This window comes from Thunnus albacares, chromosome 9, assembly GCF_914725855.1.
Source record: "Thunnus albacares chromosome 9, fThuAlb1.1, whole genome shotgun sequence".
Taxonomy (NCBI): Eukaryota; Metazoa; Chordata; class Actinopteri; order Scombriformes; family Scombridae; genus Thunnus; species Thunnus albacares.
The window spans coordinates 20238756-20261068 of record NC_058114.1 but is presented as its reverse complement, the minus strand read 5'-3'; the positions used below and the strand labels follow the sequence as shown (position 1 = coordinate 20261068).

Below are 22313 nucleotides of genomic sequence, written 5' to 3'. Positions count from 1 at the left end.
TTTGCACATGCCACAATGTTTTTATTTTTGTTCAATTCATGACATAAAAGGTAGCTAAATATTAATGTTTGCTGAAAATATCTAGAGAGACTGTGTTAACATCTTTTCAATTACAAAAATCACCAAAATATGTTATTTGTCAAGGAGTGCACAAACTTTTGCATACAACTGTACATTAGGGCTGTAGTCAAAGAAAATCTTGGTCGACTGAAATCATACATAATCTTCAACTAATCGATTAGTCGCGGGGAGGTTGGATGTAACGAGACAGAGTGCACAGTGAACTCAGCAGCCACACATTTCTCCATTCTCTATTACTCTGTTTTATGTCTTCAGTGTTTCTCCGTTGTTATAATTATCGGAGAAACACTGATTCAGTAAACACTCAGTAAACGTTGAGTACAGTTAGACCCAGCAGTCTCCATTAAGTTGGGCGAGTTCAAAGTTGTGAAAACAACGGGGGTGTTTTGAATACACCCCTGTTTTCACAGGTAATTTGTTAGTCTGTTCCTCCCACTGCAGGAAATAATGGATTAATCCTGGAAGGCTACTGATGAAGCACTTTTCTTCTTATGAAAGGAACACAGAGATTATTCGACCAATGAGAATTTGGTCGGATGAAAGCATAAATCGATTCCAACCTACATAAACACATTCCTTGTGAGTCAAAATTCTCTGAAAGTGACAATGAAAATAAATATGTAAAAACATCAAGAGAAGCGACATTCTCACACATATAATCCATGATAGAAGGAAAAGGTGACGTTCTCTAACTTGATAGCTTAAAGCTAACATGTTGACTAGTTCTTTCACAATCTAAACATAAGTACAGAGTCTCTGTACAAGACCTACCGTTACAACACACACTCACACATATAGAGGGATGGATATATGCTTACATATTGCATATACGCTTGGGGTCACATGCTTGATAGTGATAGTTGTTCATACAACTGATGATAGTTTGTTTACATCTAATACATCATAAAATAACATGCTCAAGTAACTAACCAGCAGCCACCAAATCAGCAATAGTTAAGCTGCAGGGTTTCGTCCAACTGTGCAGGTTTGTGTTTGTGTAGAAAAGTTGCATCCAGAAAACAGCATGTAACCCTTTGAGCATTTAGAAGTGGGTTAGAGAAAAAATACTTGAGTGCCTTAGTGGCATGCTTCTGTCAAATCAATAGCAAGTCAAATTAGAAAACACAGAAAAATATACTGATACTGGGCTGCGTATGGGAGCATCACAGCACAGTTTAATATCAGTGGTGAAGCAGAGAGGTGAATTTGGGGTGACAGTGAAGTCAGAGCATTAAATCTCAGGGACTTACCGGTGTTGGTGATGGTTAACAGGTCTAGACGCCGTTGTTGCTAAAAGAAAAAGAGAAGAAAGACAAATGTAAATGACATTACACAGTCATTAAAATCACTATCTAAAAGCCATGTTTTGGGGGGAATTTTTTGCTTTCTTTATTAGCACGGTGAAAGGAAATGAGCGGAGAAAGAGAAGGGATGATGAGATGAGATGCAACAAAGTTCCCTGGCAAGACTCAAATCAGGGATGTTACGCTTACATGGTCAGCAACTTAAAGCTCAGGGCCGCTGGGACAGCCCATTATCATCCAGTCTTCCAGAGAGTCTACTGATCAATCGCCATGTAGCATACAGTCAGTCATACTAGTAATATAGTAGCCTGATTAAGTTCAGTTCAATTCAAATAATGACTTATGCAATAGAAGATTATTGTGTCATTTTGATTTATGTGTACTGAATGATTTTGTAGTATACTAGACTTTACACTTAACTTAAAATACAATTAACATTCAACTTAGTGGCATTTTTTGTAATCTTGCACTGTGTGAGATATGCAATATGATCATTTTTACAAAATACTTTGATATTCCTCAACTTCTTAACCAAACTGCACTTCTGTTAAGGTACTGTATGCCTTGGTTTATATACAATGTGAAGAATCTAGAAACTTGTGCAACTATATTTTCAAAGTGGTTTTGACTACTACCCAACACTGTATGTGTGTGTGTGTGTAAGTGTGACCTCATAAGCTTTGATAGAGTATGTTTGAAAGAGTGTGCAATTTTACACTTGATGTCTCAGCAGCTGAGAAGGAGTCTAGAGGAGGCGCTAGCTGGCTCACCCCTCTCTTTAACCTGCTGCCTTTCTACACTCACACACGCACACATACACACACACTTGACTGTCGAGCACTGCAGTAATCAACACCTCAGTCCTCTTCATCTACCAGTCCCGCAGGAAAGAAGATCTTCACATCGTAGTAAAGGATGAAGGGTCTGCGTGTATGTGTGAGTCACAGTATGGCTAGGTCACTGTCAAAGCCAGCTTTTAGGACCAGACTTCATTAATATGCAGGCGCCACACTAACCAGTTGCTAAAAGGGATAAGCAAAGAGACTCTCAGCATACTTGGAGTCCCTCTCTCCCTACATACAGTACTGCCTGAAGTGGAACTCACTGATAGGCCACTAAATACTTATTTTAGTATTTAGCAGATGCTCTTACTCAGAGAGACTTATTACAAATAATATGAGTGGAAAGCAGTCCACGGAGTGCCATGATGGAATAACTTCGAAAATAAGTTCACCAACACTAATGCAATAAGAGTCAAAGAGCTCTATCATATAATAATATCATTTCTGTCATCCAGAAATCATCATGTAAGTGCTCAGGATCAAGATAAAGGTAAGAAGGAGAATGTACAATGATTTAGTAATTCTGACTTTAAATGTATGTATTTTTTATTTGTTTAAATATATTTGTAAATGTAAGCACTAGAAAGAACATACAGTAATGACACAAGTATTGTTCGTAAAAGTAAGAAATAACAAAATGGACAAAATGGAGTTTTAGAGCAAATATCTGCAAGTTGATGAGAAAGATGTGTGAGTGGTGATACTACTCAATGAATAAAGGGTGGTATAAGGTTGTTTTTTTTTTGGAGAGTGGGTGAATGATGCTTGAGCTGAGGTAAGGTCATCTGAGCATAGTGGAGCCAGAAAAGAAACATTAGATGTTCTAACATGCAAGAATTTGGGAGGCTGCAGCGAGGATGTTTGATAAGTAGGTTGAATTTCTTATTTGCCTTAAGTAAAATATGTATTTTGTATAGACTGTAAGTTAGCTTTAAAGATATGGTGCATGTGTGGTGGAAGAGGTATGGGTGCTGGGTGGGTGACCATGTAAGCAGTAGAGGTCACTGTGACAACATGAGACGCAGACCAACAAGAGAGCAAGCTCAGATCATACACTCCACCACACGTACTCACACACAGATTTACACGCACATACACACCATTCCCACCTACTCTCACACACACACACACACACACACACACACACACACACACACACACACACAAACACACACACACACACACACACACACACACACACATACACATATCAGATCATGGTCACTTTTGGGGACATTACATTGACTTACATTCATTTTCTGGTGACTTACCCTAAACCTAATCACTGACTCAAAAATCATCTTTTTTCCAATTGGGGACACAGCTTTTGTCCCCAATTAACTGGTCCTAAATCTGAAATTTGTCCCCAAAAGTAGCCTATGGCAGGCCACACACACACACACACACACACACACACACACACACACACACACACACACACACACACACACACACACACACACACACACTGCCATTCCCACCTGTTGAGACTGCTGACTCTCTACAGTCAGTCAGATATGGAGCTGCAGCAGGAATCAATAACAACAGAGAAACATTTACACCTGTAGTTCTTCTCACTGCTGCTGTACGGGGGATAAAGTCCTGATTAGAACAACTGGAGTACGATCACACCCTTAACTCCACCAGAATACAATATAAAACACATATCTTTGTGCAAAGTAGAACCACTACATTGAGAGTTCTCTAGCAAATCCCTTTTAGTCTGTACAGAAGCGAGCTAAATAATCACACACAAAACGAGAAACATATTTTTCAACTTGCTTTTACCTGAGAACTTATAATGTCTCTTTTCACGCCTATTGTATTATTAATTATTGATTGTCATTAGTTGTTTTGAAATGTTTATTTTTTTCTGTTGATTTTATTTATTGTCTTTTCCTATGTTTATTTTCCATCTCTTGTGAAGCACATTGTACTACTACTGCTGTACTACTACTATTACCTCTACTGTACTACTACTACTACTACTAATAATAATAATAATAATAATGATAATAATAATACTGATATCAACTTACATTTAAATGCAGTCCTGTCCAGTCAAAACTTTGGACATTTGGATGGAGGTCTGTACTAACAGACTTTAAATATTAGGAGATTAAATAATCACTTAAATTGTGTGGCACCCTCTACTGGCTCTGTAGTTCTCTGCAACTGCAACTATGGTAAACTGAAAAGCTTCATTTGAATCTTATTTCTCATTTGAGATAATGGTACGTCTATGAATGACTATAGATGCATGAAATCAGACACACACACTTATGTGCACACAACATAAGGACTATGCATCTTCTAAAACTGACATCAAAATCATTTTTCCTTTTTACACACACACACACACACACACACACAATGTAACCAGCAGACGAAAAGTGTGAGCGCCCGTTCAGCCCGCCAGTACTTATACACAGATAATGAATCTGTGGTGGAGCATTACAACACACTACCACTGCTCTCTCTTCCTGCTGCTTTTGTTGGTCCTTAACATGGATAAGGTGCTTAGTGTTCCTTAGAAGGGAGAGGGAGAGTCAGACACACACACACACACACACACACACAAAGAGAGAGAGAGAGAGAGGAGGGGGGGTCTGACAAAAGCATTTCAGGGCAGAAAATAGGATTGAATTAATCTTTATCAAACACAGCCAAGAGCTGAGGGATCACACCCCGGTTGAAGCCAGCCCAGCTGCAAAGTGGCTTGCCACTGCCCTCTCACTGCCACACAGACAAACACACACTGCAACAGATGAAACCAGTTGAAGTGAGTATTTGTTATTGACTGACTAATTGATTCAGTTTCTTCAATACATGTATACTGAGTGATAGGTTGGTGGGGTTGAACACACAGGGCGATAAAATGACAGTCAAAATCTATTAGTATTTGATTGCCACAAAATTAACTGATATTAATTTGACTGAGCTGATGCTGAAGGCCATATCAGTATAGAACTCCAAGAAGATTAAATCATTATTTACAAAAAACCTGTCTGGCTCAGGTCCACAGATGTTTACCACAGGTGAATCCAGACTGGACCTGCCAGTTAAAGTGTTATTAGGTCAGAAAACAAGGAAGCAGTTGGGAGCCAGAGGTGACGGCCACTCCAGCTGTCGCAGTAGCCCAAGCCAGTGATGGGGGACTCTGGGACTCTGTTGCTAGCAGCACAGTAAACAATACTGATATACCAGCGAACTGGAGTCATGAATTATCCTAAAATAGTGTTATAACAGTGTTATATGAAACATAATTAAGTTCTATTTTTCTAGTCATGTAACCTGACCTGAGAGCCCCTATAAGTGCTTCTATTCTTGGATGTTTTATGAGTGCAGGTCCTGATAAAGTTCGATCTTTACCTCCATAAGTGGAAAGATGCACTTTTGCAAAGACTTCAATGTAAAATTGACATCCTGACTAAAAGACAAACTGCTCTGTTTCTCTATAAATGTCTTTATCAGATTCTCTTGTTATTAGTTTCTACTAGTCTCTCTTGAATATTAGTAGAAACACATTTTTTATTTCATAAATAGTTTCCTAATATAAGTCTGACAACCCCCACCCCCATAAAGAAATCCATAATGTTATAATCAGTATAAATATGGTCATTACCAGAACCAATCAGCAGACCAGATAGCAGACTGTGAACCCATCTTAATCTGGGTGGGAAGGGGAGAAGGAGGAGGGGGGGTTCAAATCGAGTGACAGCAGTGGAAAAACCATTAATGTACTAAATCCCTACTTTATGACTAAATTAAATATTCATGCACAATCTACCCAAAACCCATTTGCTAACATTTCCTCCAAAATTTACTTTTCATATTTGCTGATTGTTATCACAGAGAAAAGAGAGAGTGAGGAAGTAGAAAGAGAAAGGAGGCAGAGGAGCCATCGGGGAAGGGAGAGGAAGCGGGGGGGGGGGGGGGAGTAACTAAAATCCCAGCCATCATTTTGTAGCTCATTTCAAATTAATTTAAAGTCAATATGGCTAAATTACACTGCCACAGCCACCATCCAACTACTTGCACAGTTTTCAGTAAAAAAAAGAAAGAAAAAAAATTAGATGTAGCTGTGGGATGGGAATATTACTAATGGGACTTTCCATTTGCAAGGACAATATATTGTGTGGGAAGCTCTATTTCCAGAAAATGCATATTTATTAAATAATAATACTACATTATTCTACATTAACTGCATGGACCAATATAGTATACATACATTGAATCTGACAGTGATAGTTTATTTATAGAAGTCCTTAAAGTTTAAACCTCCAATAACTGTTTGTTTGTTTTTTTCAAATCACCTTTTAAGATATGCAAACAGACATCGAGCAACATTAGCATTCATTTACACTTGTGTTTACAGTTGTGTAAGTCCAATATCCACTCTTCTCTACAGACGCCTGAGGGAAATATACAGGTCTTGCAGTATGCTGCTAAATGCTGCAAAGTCGCTAACTTTGTGTGTCATTTGGTGTTAGGCAAGTAGTGCACAGTGGGTTTTTAGATCTTTTTTTGCTAAAAACAGCTCCCTCCTGTGTCAGAAAACGACACTGATGAGAGCCATGAGTCTGAAACGAAACAGTGAAGTTGCAGACTGTCAAACCAAAACAATGAACTGAAAGCTGCTAAAATGCTCTATTGAACTACAGGGAACTGCAAAGTTAAGTGATAATTCTATGTGGGTTTGTCATTAGAAATTGTCATGTGATCCATTGTTAATAATAAAATATTGATTATAGCCACACTATAATGCTTCACATCAATATGTTCAGTCATTGGCCTTTGTCTAAATATAATGTTGACGTTACCGCTTGGTAAGTGAATTAATTATCAGTGTGTGCTGCACTCCTGGTTTTACCCTCCGCTCTCTGGATGAGGTCACATGCAGGAAACAGGCATCTGCATCCAGTCCTACTGCTGTCCCCTGTGACCCATAAACACACACATGCATACACAAACATCCCCCTATCATATATCCAGGGTCAGGACAAGGGTCAATGGCTGATGGGGTTTTGAGTGAGAGAATATCTGTCAACAGCTTGACTCTTCTTCCATCTTCCTCTGGTCCTTTCATCTCATCGAGGTTGTCTACCTCATCTGGCAAAACAGCTCAATTACATCATCCAAATACTGAGTCACTACTTTTTCTTCTGCATATGCTCACACACCGAAAAACCCACAACCACAAAGCGCACACACCGGAGGTAAATGGCAAACCTGTATTTGCTTGTCTGTGTCTAACTGCATCTTAGTCATCCTCCCTTGGTAACAAAGGGGAGAGGTGAGGTAAGAATGAGCTAATGGGATGAGCGTTTTAGGTTATGTTTGGGTGTGGCTGTCTGACCCACTGAAAGCAAGTACACCATGATGTCAGAGGAATAAGATGTAGGGCTTCCTAAAACTGAAAAATGTAATAGCTCAAGATCGACAAATTTCCGTATAAATACAATGATGTCTTTAATTAATCTATGCATAAATTTAGCATTACAAAGATGAGAAGTAGAGATATTAATATTTACTGGACATATGCTGACAAAAATGTAGCACGCAAAATTTTGCCAGCAGAATAAACAACCACTAAAAGTAGAAAAAAATCCCTATCAGTTTGTTTGAGTAGGAAAATGGCTACTTGCCAGTAGAAATGTGATCGTGTCTCCACTTGCATGACAGTGTCAGGTAATATCTGTTGTGATGCTGAGAAGAGGAGAGAGAGGTTGGGAGCAGAGGGGATGGAGGGCAGGGCTTTGTTGCGTGACCAGGAGCCCTTGGTTAAAAATACAACAAACCAAATAAAAGATTTATTCCTTCTGAGAGTGGAGAGCAGCTTCTCTTGAGCGGAGGGAGAGGACAGACACGGCCACCTGCACAGGGCACACACAGCAGTCCTCCCTGCTGCTGTCGTTATTGCACTCCCTCTAACAATGGGAGCTACAGTAATCTGACAACGTGCACAACAGGCATGTACAGATAATACATGTAGCTGATGCTAACATATGCAAGCATGCAATCAAACAAACATAATGTATGCATTTGGTCAGGCTGACACACGTACCAACTCATCTCACGCCACGCCACTGCCTTTTCTCATAGCAGTTAAAAACATGATTCAATTCCATCTTGATTTCATTAAATATTCATGAGAACCGATTAAAAGAGCAGCTAAGATGGCTGTGAGGACCCTTTCCCCCATCATTTTGTCATAGCCAGTCTGTCGGGTAACTTGCTTTTTGAACAAGGATCCCATGGGTCTAGGCTGTATGACCATGGCACCCCACTTGTCTTTTTTAATACTCAGACTTCTAGTTTGAAGGCAATAACTGGTGCAGGTGGTTCATAATGGTCTAACCCAGTGCTGTCAATCACATGATAACAAAAAGTCCCCTTAGCAATATACTCTACGGCTAGGGTGGCCTTACTAATGTGGGTGTGTTATCAATATTTGACACTTGTGACCAACTGGAGAACAAATCTCTTCTCCTTATTTAGAGAAGCTCTGAACAAGATGTAGATGCATGTTGGCTAAACAAAATGCAATAAAACAAGTGTGTTTACCATGTGTGATACTTGTGTTTTTCCAACAAGCCTTGGGTTATCCCAGTTCTAAAAGTCCTACTGTATGACTAAACAAAGACTTTAATTTCAGGAGATAAGCAAGAACTAGAGCAGGAGCTGAGGAGGAAGATCAAGCAGATCAAGGTATAATATTAAAGAGCAATGACTACTACAGGAGGAAGACTGAGGTCAGGCTGCAGCAGAATAATTTAGGTAAGGTTTAAAGGAGTATGAAAAGCATCTCTGGATACAAGGCATCCAACAACAGGCAGTCTGAGTTGGATGTAAATTGGGCCAGTGTGCTGAATGCATTCTTCAACAGATGTGATTCATGTTTGATTGCTCAGGTCTCTGCCTCTTCTTGACGACACTGAGCAGTCCCTGACACCACCTTCCACTGCAAATGAGACGGTAAGAAGGCAGCTGGAGAGGGTCAGTGCAAAATAGGCAGCTGGTCTAGGTGGAATGAGCTCCAGAGGACTCCGGGCCTGTGCAAGTCAGCAGGATGTGGTGATCCAGTACAAACAACACAGAGAGGACTGAGGTGGACCACCAACTGCTGACTCAAGGCCAATGAGTATATTAGGCTCCATTTCTTTTTGTTTTCTTTTTTATGAACTGCCCCTCTCTTTATACTGGTTGGAGACCAGTTGACAACAGGTGCTGATCAGCTAACAGCTCTGTGGCTGTCTGTTCAAGTGTCTGAACCATACAACTGCACCTCTTATAGTATTTATGGCTTAAGATGTTCTAATACCAAGTACTCTTACTATTCTTACTCGTTTCCACACACAATCACAAGCACCATGACTTTTAAAGAAGATCAAATAATCTGAACTGCTCTTAGGCACTCTCACTCCATGTTACATGCAGTCATATTGAGGTGACCATTCACTGGACAAATATTACAGTACTGCTCAGCCAGGAACACAGTAATATCTGGTGCGATGTGCCTCTCACCCTAAACTACTCCACTAAAGGAGACAGTCCAATCCCTTTCATGGTGTTTAGTTCCAGGGCCCAGAACAGAAGTAGTCCAGCTATATAAGCTCTTGCTCCTCACCCCCATGAGATGATGTACCACAGTCTTGTTCTATATTCTACTTTATGTTCAATCAAAGAAGGTATCTACCTGTTTCTGCTGCATAATGGACACTGCAACATGGGGTATCTATGGCCTGGCTGGCCTCTGTGGACCATGTGGCCACAGGGTAGCATTCTGTTTGCTAGCAAGCCTGGCTATAGAAGAGGGTCTTGGTCTCCCTCGGCTGAACAGGCTAACCCTCTAGACCTACCTAGGTCACCAGTCCAAACGTGAGAAGCACATTGTTCCCAATTATGTATTTAGCAGTTAGTTTTTAACAGCTACAGAAACATAGGTAACCTAGCATCAGTCATTAGGAAGGTTTGTGGATTTGGCTTAAACTCATTGTCAATGAAATTAACTGCAACAGTGTAGCTGTATATAGTATATACCGTAGAGTTCTAATCTTGCAACCTACTAAGCATGTTGCCGTGTCTCCTGTTCATCATATCTATTAGGCAGTACTCTGCATAACACTAAATATGTGTGTGCGCCTGTGCATGACTTTGCATGAGTGTTTGTATGTGTGTACATGCATGCGCAAATGGGTAACCTAAGAGCCCCTGCTGAGCCGAGAGTTTCCGCTGTGACCTGGCAAAGAATCGATGGCAGCATCTTGACACTGGGGACCAATCAATGACTTGAGGACACTGATAGCATACTTGAAACCTCAACACACAATTGCACTCATACACACACACATAGAAGGACTCTGTCCTATCATCATTTCCCCATTGGGCTGTGATTGACCCCTGCCTGATGGAGTGCAGGTGTAGTGACCTGGTATTTACCAGAGAACGCTGAATCAATGCCCTCCCAGTGGCAGGCACACAGTCAGAGCAACCCCACAGCACTACTGAGCAGAGATCAAGGCCTGGCTGTTTCAACATTACTGGGTCTCATTACTGGGGAAGAACATTGCTCATTTAAAACATATCATACTCAATATATCTTTTTTTTCGACTAGATTACTTTTCGATTATTCTACAAAATGATGGCACATTCTTTAGGATTATTCTTCTACCTAAGAAGTCTAAAAAAGTAATTAATGTGAAATTCTTTGAACATGCCATTGCATTGTCAGAGAGTGTGTAAATGCATACTGGTTTACCATTATATCAGTTCAGCACTAGCTTAGATGACAGTTAGAAAAATAGAAGCCACATCACCGAGTTCAAAAGACAGTGTGTGGTCTCTTCTGCTGTGTGTTAAAACATTTTTATCTTTAGGAAACACTCCAGTGCCAGTAGTATAGTGGAAAATCCACCTTGGTTTTATAGTTTTATATTTTCATCATTTTCTGTAAGGGGTATTCAATCAACTGTGAGAGATGGAAAATGAAACTGAAATTCTACCATATGGGACTTGGGGCTCCTTTCAGAGATGTCAACTTTTAAAGTTTTGCGACTGAAACTTGTGCCCCCCCACAACAGTGAACTTGAATATTGACTTGCCGATCTTCCTGTCTTCAGAACAACCCTACTGGAGTATCAATAGACAAGACGTAAGGTTGAAAAGTTCACCCATCTCTCCTCAGGGCCTAATTGGAGCTGAAGGTCAGGAGACGTGTATGTTCCTATTGGTTTATTGCCTTTATGGATCCAACAAGAGGTGGTGAATGTGTATGTGTGCAAGCTGTGGAACAATTCTCCTCTCGTGTCTTGCTGCCTTTTTCCATTTCAAAACCTGTTATTTTTATTTTTTTATGATATCCCACAAAACAAATTCAAATGTCTGTTATCTTCAAGTAACCAGACAGTGAGAGACATATTAGAAAAGAAATGAAACAAAATGTTGTGTGACTAAAGCATTTCTCCAGCACAACTTTTCCATTTAGCCGAGTTCAATCATGTATTGGAATGGAGTGCTGAATAGTTCTTTAAAGCTGAAGCAGGCTGGACTGCTGTGTTACTGGTAATTAAGCGGGACAATAATTAGCCGCTAGTGGAGGAGAGAAAGGGGGGCGAGGGAGTTTGTGCGAGATGCACTGAAACACATGCAAACAAACAAAAGCAACACACACACATTAAAGATGTGAGAGATGTGTGTGTCTCTTCCCCATGTCAAAACAGCTGACACCCTCTCCAGATGTTGACGTGTGAACCAGATGGATGCACTGTCTGGTGTCTGGTAACTTCTAATCACAGCTTAAAATGATAGTGAACTGGGATAAAACAAGGAGGATGAAGGAGACGGAGTGGGATATGAAATGACAAAATGAAAAAAGATGGAGCAGGGTGATGTTTCAAAGGACACTTATTTGAAGAGGACAAACGAATGGGAGGAAACTGTGCTCACTGGCAGCACAGAGTGTGTCTGTGAAGGAATGAGAAAATGTTGTACTGTACAGTCGGTCTCCCGCCCTCTCTCTCTTTCTGTTAGGAAAGGGTCATCCTGCTGCCACTGCCATGTGACTTGGAACCTAAAAATCAATTTAACATTGGAGCTAAACAAAGCTACATTGACCGTCACAGGTACCTGGCTTATGGCCAGTTCCATTAGCTGTGTGAGTATGTGTGTGTTTGTGAGCTGGGCTGGTCAAGAGGTTGAGCAGCACTATTGAGGAGCACAGCTGGTCTACTCCTGTATAACCTGTCTGTATAGGCATACAGCAAGACAGGGATAGCAGCCAGGATGAGATCTAATACGTGGCATTTCTTTTCTGCTGATTGCTGGGAATCTTCAGGCCTGTGTGTTTCCCAAGGATGCCAAATAACCGAGCTATCAGTTTCATTCAGACAAGAAAAGCAGGCAAGCAGGCAGACAGGGAGAATGAAGACAAGTAAAAAGCACAGGGAGGGGAAGATCCACACAAACAATGAAACCATCAGAAAAATTGAGAATGTAATAAAATAAGTCACTGGAAAAAATTAGAATCCATCACAGCAACTGCTTAACTAAGATTATTAAATTGATTAAGGATGTTTCATAATGTAATAAATACATTAATAATAATAATGTATAAGAGACAAACAATGTAATGTAATAATTAACATTGAAAGCATTACGAAATTTTACTGCACTGTCCGCTCTACAAAATTCATCCATTTTTCCGGTCTATTTTTCACCACTTTGGTTTGGGGTCATGGTGGCAGCAAGCTATAGTAGCCCAGCCATCCTTCTCTGGAGCCCATCATCTAGCTCATCCTGGGGATCCCGCGGCAAGATGGGACCTTTGTGCCTGTCCTTGAGCCATTTTCTGGATGGATATTTCCAAATTACCTTCAAGGAAGGCTCTTGAGCAGTATCCTTCTCAGGTGCCTGAACCATTTCAAGTGGCTCCTTTCAATTCAAAGGAGCAGTTCTACTCAGAGCTCCCTCTGGATATCTATTGCCATGTCTTGCACCCAGAAAAGTAACACATTTTGGTTGTTTGTTGCACGCTCCTATATTTTTGGTCACTATTCAGATCTTGAGACTACAGATGAACATTGGATAGTAATGTCCAATGTTAGTAATGACTGGCTAACTTCACTTCATGCTCAGATCCCTCCTCTTTATGACAGCCTGAGACACTGTCTGCATCACTGCGTAGGCGTTGCCTAATCTCCCTATTGGGGAGCAACTCACTACTAAAGCCGGTATGTACTATTTTCTTGCAGAAAGTCACTGGCTCAGACTAGGAGGTGCTGACCACCACTTTAGCTGCTTGTCATTCGGCTAACAACAACTCCATTGCACATCAGAGATAGTAGCCTGATAAAGCCAGCAGGATTACTTCATGGCAAAGAGCAGACATGCAATCTTGTGGCCACTAAACACAACACTTTCACTCACACATACTCACACACTACTTGGTTGCACGTTGAGTCTATCTATGAAAATTACATAATCAATAGCACAGCCCAACACCCAAAGAAAACGTATTTTGTGACACAGAAGAGCCGGTCCACTTTTCCATGACCACAATGGAAACTGGATGGGATTGCAACTTCTTAATTACTCCTAACTGGGATAAAACAAGGAAGATGAAGGAGACGGAGTGGGATATTCTTCCCTTGTTTTATCTCAGTGACCTCAGCAAGCAAATTAATGCGCTGATTCTGGGAAAAACCTTGCCCATCTTCTACTCTATGGAAGGCGTGTCAGTTGGCTAGCCCCTCCTGGTGACCAGGCCTGGACCCATGGGGGTTTGTCAGGCTCAGATAGAAGAGACAGTGTGAGGCCGCCTTCCTGTGAGCTTACCACCTGGGAGGAAGGATTAAGGGTTTGATGTGTTGCTAGCCTGGCAGAGGGGAAAGCCTGGAGACTTGATGGACATTTTAAGTAATATGTTTTAGCTAATATAATAATGTGTAGTATTATCCAGAAATGTATTATATTAAAATGTTTAAGTCATTTTAGTAAAAAAGAAAAAGGTGATGTTTTAATTTTGGAGAGGACTCAAATATGTATGCACTGTATGTGTGTATAAGGTGTTGGATTCTACTGGGACTGAATCTATGTTATTAATGTGTTGCAGTGCCTCCCTGTGACATCGAGTGCACCAGCACCAGACGTGCCTCAGCCCCTCCCCACCTCCAGCTTGCTAGGCCCACTTTCCCCTCCCTAGCAGTTTCAGATCTTATACTGCCCTGGCACCTCAGTCAAGGTCTCCCCTCCTCTCAGGAGTCTCTGTTCCACTCCTGAGATAAAACAAACAAGAAAACAGTCGTTTGACGCATCTGTAATCACCTTAGCTATATCCGCTCGAACTGAGGGCTTTTAATTTGCCGTGCTTTTAATTTGTTTTCACAGCAGTTTCGAGCAAATTGAATTTGTTAATTAAAGCAGCAAAATGAAATGCTGAGCATTATTGACGAGATGCTAATTGGGTTAGTGTGGAAATTGGAAGTGGGGGTGAAGTGGGGTGGGTGGGGGCTAACGAGAGGGTTGAGGGGGAGAGTAGGGTGTTTTGGGGTATCAATAGTCAGGACAAATCACATTACACACCAGCGCAAGAAAGGCTACATGCCAAGCGGCCCCATAGCGGCTCCATTATGGTCTCTGTGTGTGTGTGTGTGTGTGTGTGTGTGTGTGTGTGTGTATGTGTGTGTGTGTGTGTGTGTGTGTGTGTGTGCGCACTACATCTCCCCAGGCCTTTTTTGGCAGTCATACACAAACACTGAGAGACAGCTGTACTTCCTCCTGATTTTTGTCCAACACAAACACGCACAAAGCTATATGTAAAGACATGTATGCACACATACAAGCACAGACATACATACTGGCAAAGACAGACACACACACAGACGCACACTAGCATCTGTCTTATTCCATCAATAAAGCCTCAGAAAAAGAAAGAAATACGATATACAGTATATTTCACATGATACTACATCGTAGATGTGTTTATCAGGGGTGAAGTGCGAGCTCATAACACAGATGCACACACAGTAGGTGTGGCGAAATTATTTGTGCAATTTTCATGACCAGAGATGCAAGCACAACCCTGGTCCATGTGGCACAATCCCACAAAGGGGCTGGGGCAGCAACAATTTATATTTAACTGAAAAAAAATCTTATTATCAGGTGTAGTTGGCACAGGCTTCAGTAATGGCAAATCAAATCAGCTGCTCTCCCCCTTAAATGCAGCACACTCCCAGACATGATGCACATAATGGACTGGAAGGAGAGTCCAGTCTGGCTTATCCTGAGAGGAAGCTGATGGACTTGTCGGGGAGATGCAGAGTTCACAAGTACACTTATATTACTTAGGCTACAGCACCATAAATACAATATAAATATACAGCAATTCAAACAGGCTTTCAAAGGCAGGAGATGTTCCTCTTTAAGCTGGATTTACATCTCAGGGGACAGAAATTCGTAACACTGCATTTGCCACACACCGACATAGTATGGAAGACAATGCTGTCTGTGCACTTAGGCAACAAAGTACTTGTAGTACAATAAATGTGGAATTTATTCACTCATATTTGGATAGTGCATGTTAAATTCATTTTGATCAAAATGGCTGAACTCATGACAACCAATCTGAAGCGAAACAATTTACTCCACCACAACATGTTATTTGTTGCAACAATTCAGATCTGTCACTATTTGCCTTAAATGCTGGCCTGGCCATGGTACAGCTGATTCTACTCTTACGCAAAGGGGTCTCCATAACTCAGGCTGGACAATTTACCTGCTCAATCACAGACTCCACCTGTTTCTCTGATATAAATTGAGGCTGGTAAGGCTGTCTTGGCATGAACCTTCATGACAGACAATGCTATCCTCTTCCTCGGAGTATTCCAAGTTCATTCACTTCACCAGAGTTATTTTCCATTTAGTTTGTAGCATATCTACTGTTTGGAAATGTGGCTAGTCTGCCCCGTGTTTGGCAGTAGAGTTTATTTTTATTTTGTGGAGTGCTTGTTTGGCTGTGCATCCCATGCCCATAAAAATGCTCCAGAAAAGTGGAGTGGATGGAGAAGATTGAAATGTCTTCTGTTTTTTGTTTTAATTAGTCTGAAAACTACTTTATTTACCCTGAAAAGAATTTTGTGACTTTGTTTGCAATTCAAATAGTCATTGTTATGATTAAATGGTATGCAAATGTATGTGTGTATGCATACATTCTCACTTGCCCCTACATATGTAGTAAAGCCTCATGCTCAAGTGAAGGAAACTATAAAGCTCCCCTCCCCCCTGCCTAAGTCTAGTATTAAACATCACTCCCTAACCAGCTCATTGACCCCTCAGAGCTCTGCTGAGCTGTTCAGTACTAAGATCGCTCTGTCTCCCTCCAGGCACGTTGGCCCAATGCACTACTAATGAGAAGAATTCAGTCATTTGGCTTGAGTTCCACACGGGTGAAGGACAGAGGTGTCGGGTTGGGATGAAGAAAGGCATGGAGGGAGGAAGGGATGAAACAGAGCAAGAGAAGGCCAAAGAGTGAGACTAAGAAAGAGATGGAGGCAGAATGAGTGTTGTTTGGAAACAAAGTGGGAGAGGAGGGAAGGAGAGAGAGAGAGAGAGAGAGAGTGACAGAGTGGGAGAGGAGCAGCGAGCTGGGTGATATGCTGAGCAGTGGTTGAATTAGGGAGGTGATTATAGCACTAATTACAGGCTGAGCCGCTTCATTGATAAGGTCCCAGCCTACACCTGACAACGCTTACTGCCCTATTCCCTGTAATGTTGGAAATACGCAAATGCACACACATAACAAATTAAGCATGCTTTGAAGACTGCATCCACCAATCCAGATCCAAGTTACAGTATAAATACTTTCACATTTTAAATACAAAACAAAAAGCAAATCATATGCATTTTTATAAGCTCCCTGGTGCCTCAGATTTCCTGATTAATTCATGCATGTTCAGTAATTTGTTACTGTGGGGGTCACACAGCATTTCCATTTGCAAGAGGAAAGTATATGCGTTGTGATTACGAGGTGTAAATGAAATCTGGATAAAGTCTAGACAGAAAATGCAAGCCAGACAGTTTTTCATATCCTGCATCACTGACAGCACCAGTACTGTCTGTCTCTCCACTTGGATGTTTTGGACTGGTGGTTAAGACAGTACAGTGTTTTTGTGGTTGTGTTTGGGTTGATATTTGTTTCTTAACCAATTGATTTCATTAACCATGGCCCAGTCTATCCAAAGGTCATGGCTCTGTCCTTGACCACCCTGACAAGATAGATAGAAACTCTATTGATCCCAAGGGAAATTTAGGCATCCAGTAGCTTATACGACACACAAATTGAATACACTGTGCAGCATTTCTACAAGGTCTCTATTTCTACCAGTTCTATCACATAATACCCCATTTGGAGAGGGCAAATTTGAATGCTATTCATGGTCCCTATTACCAAATGTCCTCATCTAAGAGAGTGCACTCAGCAATACGAATCAACCTGAAAGGGATTGAATCGTTGGGCGCCACTGTATTTCATGCTGCCAGTAAATATATCTATCTTGTTCATAACAATTTGCAGCTCTGTGTTTTGTAATCATAAAAAGGATAAGTTTGGGGGAGATATGAGAGGCGTTCTTTTGAGAGAGCTGATTACAGCAGGCACCATCTGCGTGGAGCACACAGCTGCCTGCCTCATCAGAATACCTAATATTCCAATGGAGGGGCTCTAAGTACCTGGCAAACCCAAGTAGATAGATAACAAAGAGCCTATTAAATAACGGACAAAGTGGCCTGTGAAGGTAGGGGTGGGGGATGTGAGAGTGTGTGGTGGGAATTAGTCTTTTAGCTCCACACACACTCTGAGATGAGATAGCCCCGAGTTCTAATTAAAATTCTCATTCCCATCTAAGGTGGTAATTTTGATCTGAAGAAGAGTGGAAAGTTTGATGTCTTGCAGACAGCCTGCTCCTGTTCCTCTCACTCTCTCTCTCTCTCTCTCTCTCTCTCTCTCTCACTCTCTCTCTCAGTCTTGATCAAAATCAATGTTATCTGCCCAACCTGGTAACTCTTCCTTGCCCTTGCTCACCCTCAAAGTCATGTCGGAGCCATCTTATTTACAAAAAAAAAAAAAAAAAAACCCTCCGCTACAGAGTAATATAGATTTTAAAAAAACATGAGAAATGTGAACACATATGCCTTCCCATAATGTCCTGTGCCTTCCCAATCAGATAAGGATTTTCCTCCAAGCTTACTCTTCCTTTTCTCCTCTGGGTATCTTTGGGAGGTCAAGAGTAGAGTCCTACCACTGGTCAAAGAAAGAATGGGCTAAATCTACATTAAATTGCAAGTGCTAATTCTCAGTCAACTATTTTGTGTTATTAAATACATTTCCTTGATAAGATGGGGTGCGAAACAACTGTAAAACATTATATATATATATATATATATATATATATATATATATATATATATATACACACACACATATATATATACACACACATATATAGATATATAGATATCCAATGGACATAAACTGAAAAGCCTTGTCAAGCCTTGTACACATCAAAACAGTGAGCAAACACAAAACAAGTGACTGAAAATACTTTTCACAGATAAAATGTCATGATACTCTTGACTGTGGAAAAAAATCAGGATAAGACTTTTAAGGAGGAACTACACCCAGACAAGTAATCTTGCTTGCGCTGTCAACTAGTGTACCTTTTCAACACCCTGTACAGCTGTGATACTACATCACAACTGTCACAACAGACCACACCTAGCTGGGATCATGGGTGTGGTCAGAGGTTCAGCCCATAGAGGTCAGTGCAGCAATGGTTTTCCTCCATACAAGATCTCTTAAATGCTATTTTTGCAGGACATACATTTTCCAAGTGGAAATGTAAACTTTCAGAGTTCAATGTGCACAACAGTGTTTTAATTCCACATATGAATAACTGACATTAGATGTCCAAACAACAATATGTTTTTTTTTTACAAATATAAAGAGAAAGCATTATAGCTGGAAGGATTTACAGAAAGGAGAGAGGCTATAATTACATGTATGCTTTCAAATTGCAGCTTGTTTTGTCAGTCATGTTTACGGTAGTGCGTTAAATTTTTCTTTCTCCATCTAATAGTCACTTCTCAAGCCCCCAGCACCCCTCCACCCCCCTCGCTTTTTCCTTTTTCTCTGTCCTTTTTTTCCAGCTCATTACTCCTAAACAATTATATTTTGGTAGAAAGCCTCTCAGTCGCAGCCTGCTGCTGGCTGAAATGAAAACACTCAGTGCGGAGGCAAGACGATGGATCACAGTGTCAATGCCAAAGTTATCATCACCTTGCTTGATTTATATTTCTTCGGTGCTTTTTTTCTGTGCACTTTGCAAACATACACACACACACACACAGACACACACAAAGAAAGTTTTCTCAGACGAGCAGGTTGCCTGCAGTGGTGTTAGGAGGCTAACTGAATGGCCATCATTCTGATAGAGCGCCTTCATTGAGGCTGTAAAATTAAACAGCCAATTTCACCTGGTAATTGGATAGTGAAATATTCGTGGTCAAACTCCCTGCCGTGAGACAGTGGCATAATGCAGTGAACAGAGTGAAAACATAGGGCAGATCATCACATTTAACTGTCACCACAGCGTAAAACAGCCAAATTTGTATGGCACCATATTATGTCTATATCCACTTTCAAACTACATTCCCTCTTGCAGAACGCAAACAGCAGAGGCATGGTTCACCTGAAACAGCCACAGCTATTTAAAATATGATTTGAACTGAGGATAGTGTTGGTATTCACAGTAGCATGTGTTAAATGATACATATCGCAGGGTCAGACATTAAGAATTCTTTCAGTTAGTCTCTCCCAGGCCGCAAAAGCGCAAGCTTTAATTGCCATAAATACACTCTAATTAACAGGCTGGAATTCCTGTGATGTTTTTCACCCTGCCCACACATTAGTACAAAAATAGCATTTACAGTACAGCATAGTATTTGTTAATTACCAGAGCTTGAGAGAAGGAGTAAGGGGGCTATACACAAGCAGATGGCTATACCTCAGGGGTTAGCCTCCTCTTTCTACTGTGTTTGCCAATATAAGCTACGGAGACGCCACCCTTGGGTGGTATGATCTCTGCATTGAGGAGTGAGCGCCTTTGCTAGGATCAAACACTCAAATGAGCCGTGATGATGGGCCTGGTGATACATGCTGCTGTCTCCAAGCCCTGGCCACAGAGGGTTTTCCTGCATCAACTCTCCTGCATCTCTCCCTCTCCTTACTTTTCAACCTCAGGCTCAACCTTTTGAACTTAACTTCAGAAGACCTTTAAATATTTTAATGAACATTTTCAGTGGGCCACATGCAGCTGGTTAATTTGCTCTTTTTTTTAATCATTAACCAATGTGGAGGACTCTATTGTATTGAGTGGTAGGTATAGTTGAGACTGTCCTCACAAGAAAAATAATGACATTGGTAGTTTGTTCAAATGCTGAAAATAATCTGACAACAAGGACCTCCTTCTTGTGGTTGCGTATATAATAACTGGTGTTTTTGAAAAGCAAATTTGGAAGTAGTGTGACCTTGTTACTAGCACCACAAAACCTTTAAGGGATGAGGTTGAAGTAGATGGTTGGATCAACAAAGCATCAAAACATGTGACTTTGATCCGGGATACCTTTGTTGGTTTCCTGTTTCCTGTCAACTTCTTCACCATGATGGCAGTCATTCCCTAACCTCACTTGTATAGTTCTTCTTTTGAACATGAAAATGAAGTTTTCCTAATCATAACCAAGTAGTTATTTTTGTGCCTTATTCCAACCAAACTTTAACCACAGCCTAAAGCCATAGTGGCGGCAGTTTAGAAAATATTCACATGAATTTTGATCAAATTTGTAATGGCTACTTGTAACATTTTTGAAAGGCATTGACAAACAATGTTGTCTTGGTGCAGTTGTTAACACTCATATGGGTCGCCAGACATTTTAGTACAGTCTTATACAAAAAACAACACTTGTCAGTGGAGTATAGTGTTATTTCAGAAGAGAACAAAAGTCACACTTGAATATGCCTCATCAGCTGCTTGGCTACCACCAATCTCTCCTGTCAGAATCCTTGTGGCTTACTGCATAGGCGTTTGATATAATGGTGAGTTCTTTGACTCTCTGAGTGAATTATTATGTTGCATTGAGAAATATTCACTGTTAAAAACAGCAAAAATAGCAGTGCTGGCACAAAAGTCTATTTTTAACAAGCAGAGTTAGACACATGCAGGCGATTTACTGTGAGAGAGGAAAAAAACATTTCTTTGGGTATCACAGACCTTATTGGACACACGTAAAACATGTGTGCAGTGAACACTAAGCACTCTGGGGAAAAACACAAACCAATAACAATTCAGGCTGTTCAACTTGTGCATCAACAGTCTAGTCAGCCAGCCAGCCAAGCAGTCAGTGTCAGGGATGAGACAAGGCCATAATCCAATTCTGGTTTTTACACGGCGTCATGCCTTTACCTTTGACAGCGTGATTGATGTGTATGTAAATGTGTTTTGAGGAGGGCTGTGAGCAGCTAGTTAAAGCAGACATTTAGGCCTGCCCTGTCAAAGACGAATGGAGGGAAGGAGAGAGAGAGAAGAGGAGGAAGGAATCCAAAATAAAGACAACTATTGATCCATGAATGAAAGAAGATGGACACTAGAAGAGCCCTAGACAAGGCGTTATGTACCTCTCGAGCGTCACTCTGAATTCATAGGGAGGCAGTTTGACAGCTCCACAATAGCATACTATGGGGAGTCTCTATCGGACATACACCAAGCAGGGAAAAGGTTACTGCCTTTTCAAGTGCCCTCTCTATAGTCCTCTCTCACCTCTGGTCCTCCTTTTCCCTTCACCATTCCTTAAGTCAATAGAGAGAAAGCGCTGAACATTGAGGCCAAGACACTAAATAGATAGCAGATTTCTCTAAAGACATTGTGAGTGTGTGTGTGTTGTGTGTACAAGTGTATGTCTTGATGTACTGCACAAGTGTGAGCATGAATGTGCTTGCACGCCTGCTTTCTCTTTCCATGTCATTTGGGCACTAAA

At 40.9% G+C, this 22313-nt stretch overlaps 1 protein-coding gene across 3 annotated transcripts in view; it reads right to left on the bottom strand.

Moving 5' to 3' along the window:
• agbl4 (AGBL carboxypeptidase 4) overlaps positions 1-22313 on the bottom strand; it is a 432158-nt gene that overhangs the window by 89310 nt on the left and 320535 nt on the right. For all 3 annotated transcript variants that reach the window (XM_044361590.1, XM_044361591.1, XM_044361592.1), the window contains one exon: positions 1332-1371. In XM_044361590.1, coding sequence (XP_044217525.1) covers positions 1332-1371 — 40 coding nt within the window. The remainder of the gene's footprint in view (positions 1-1331; positions 1372-22313) is intronic.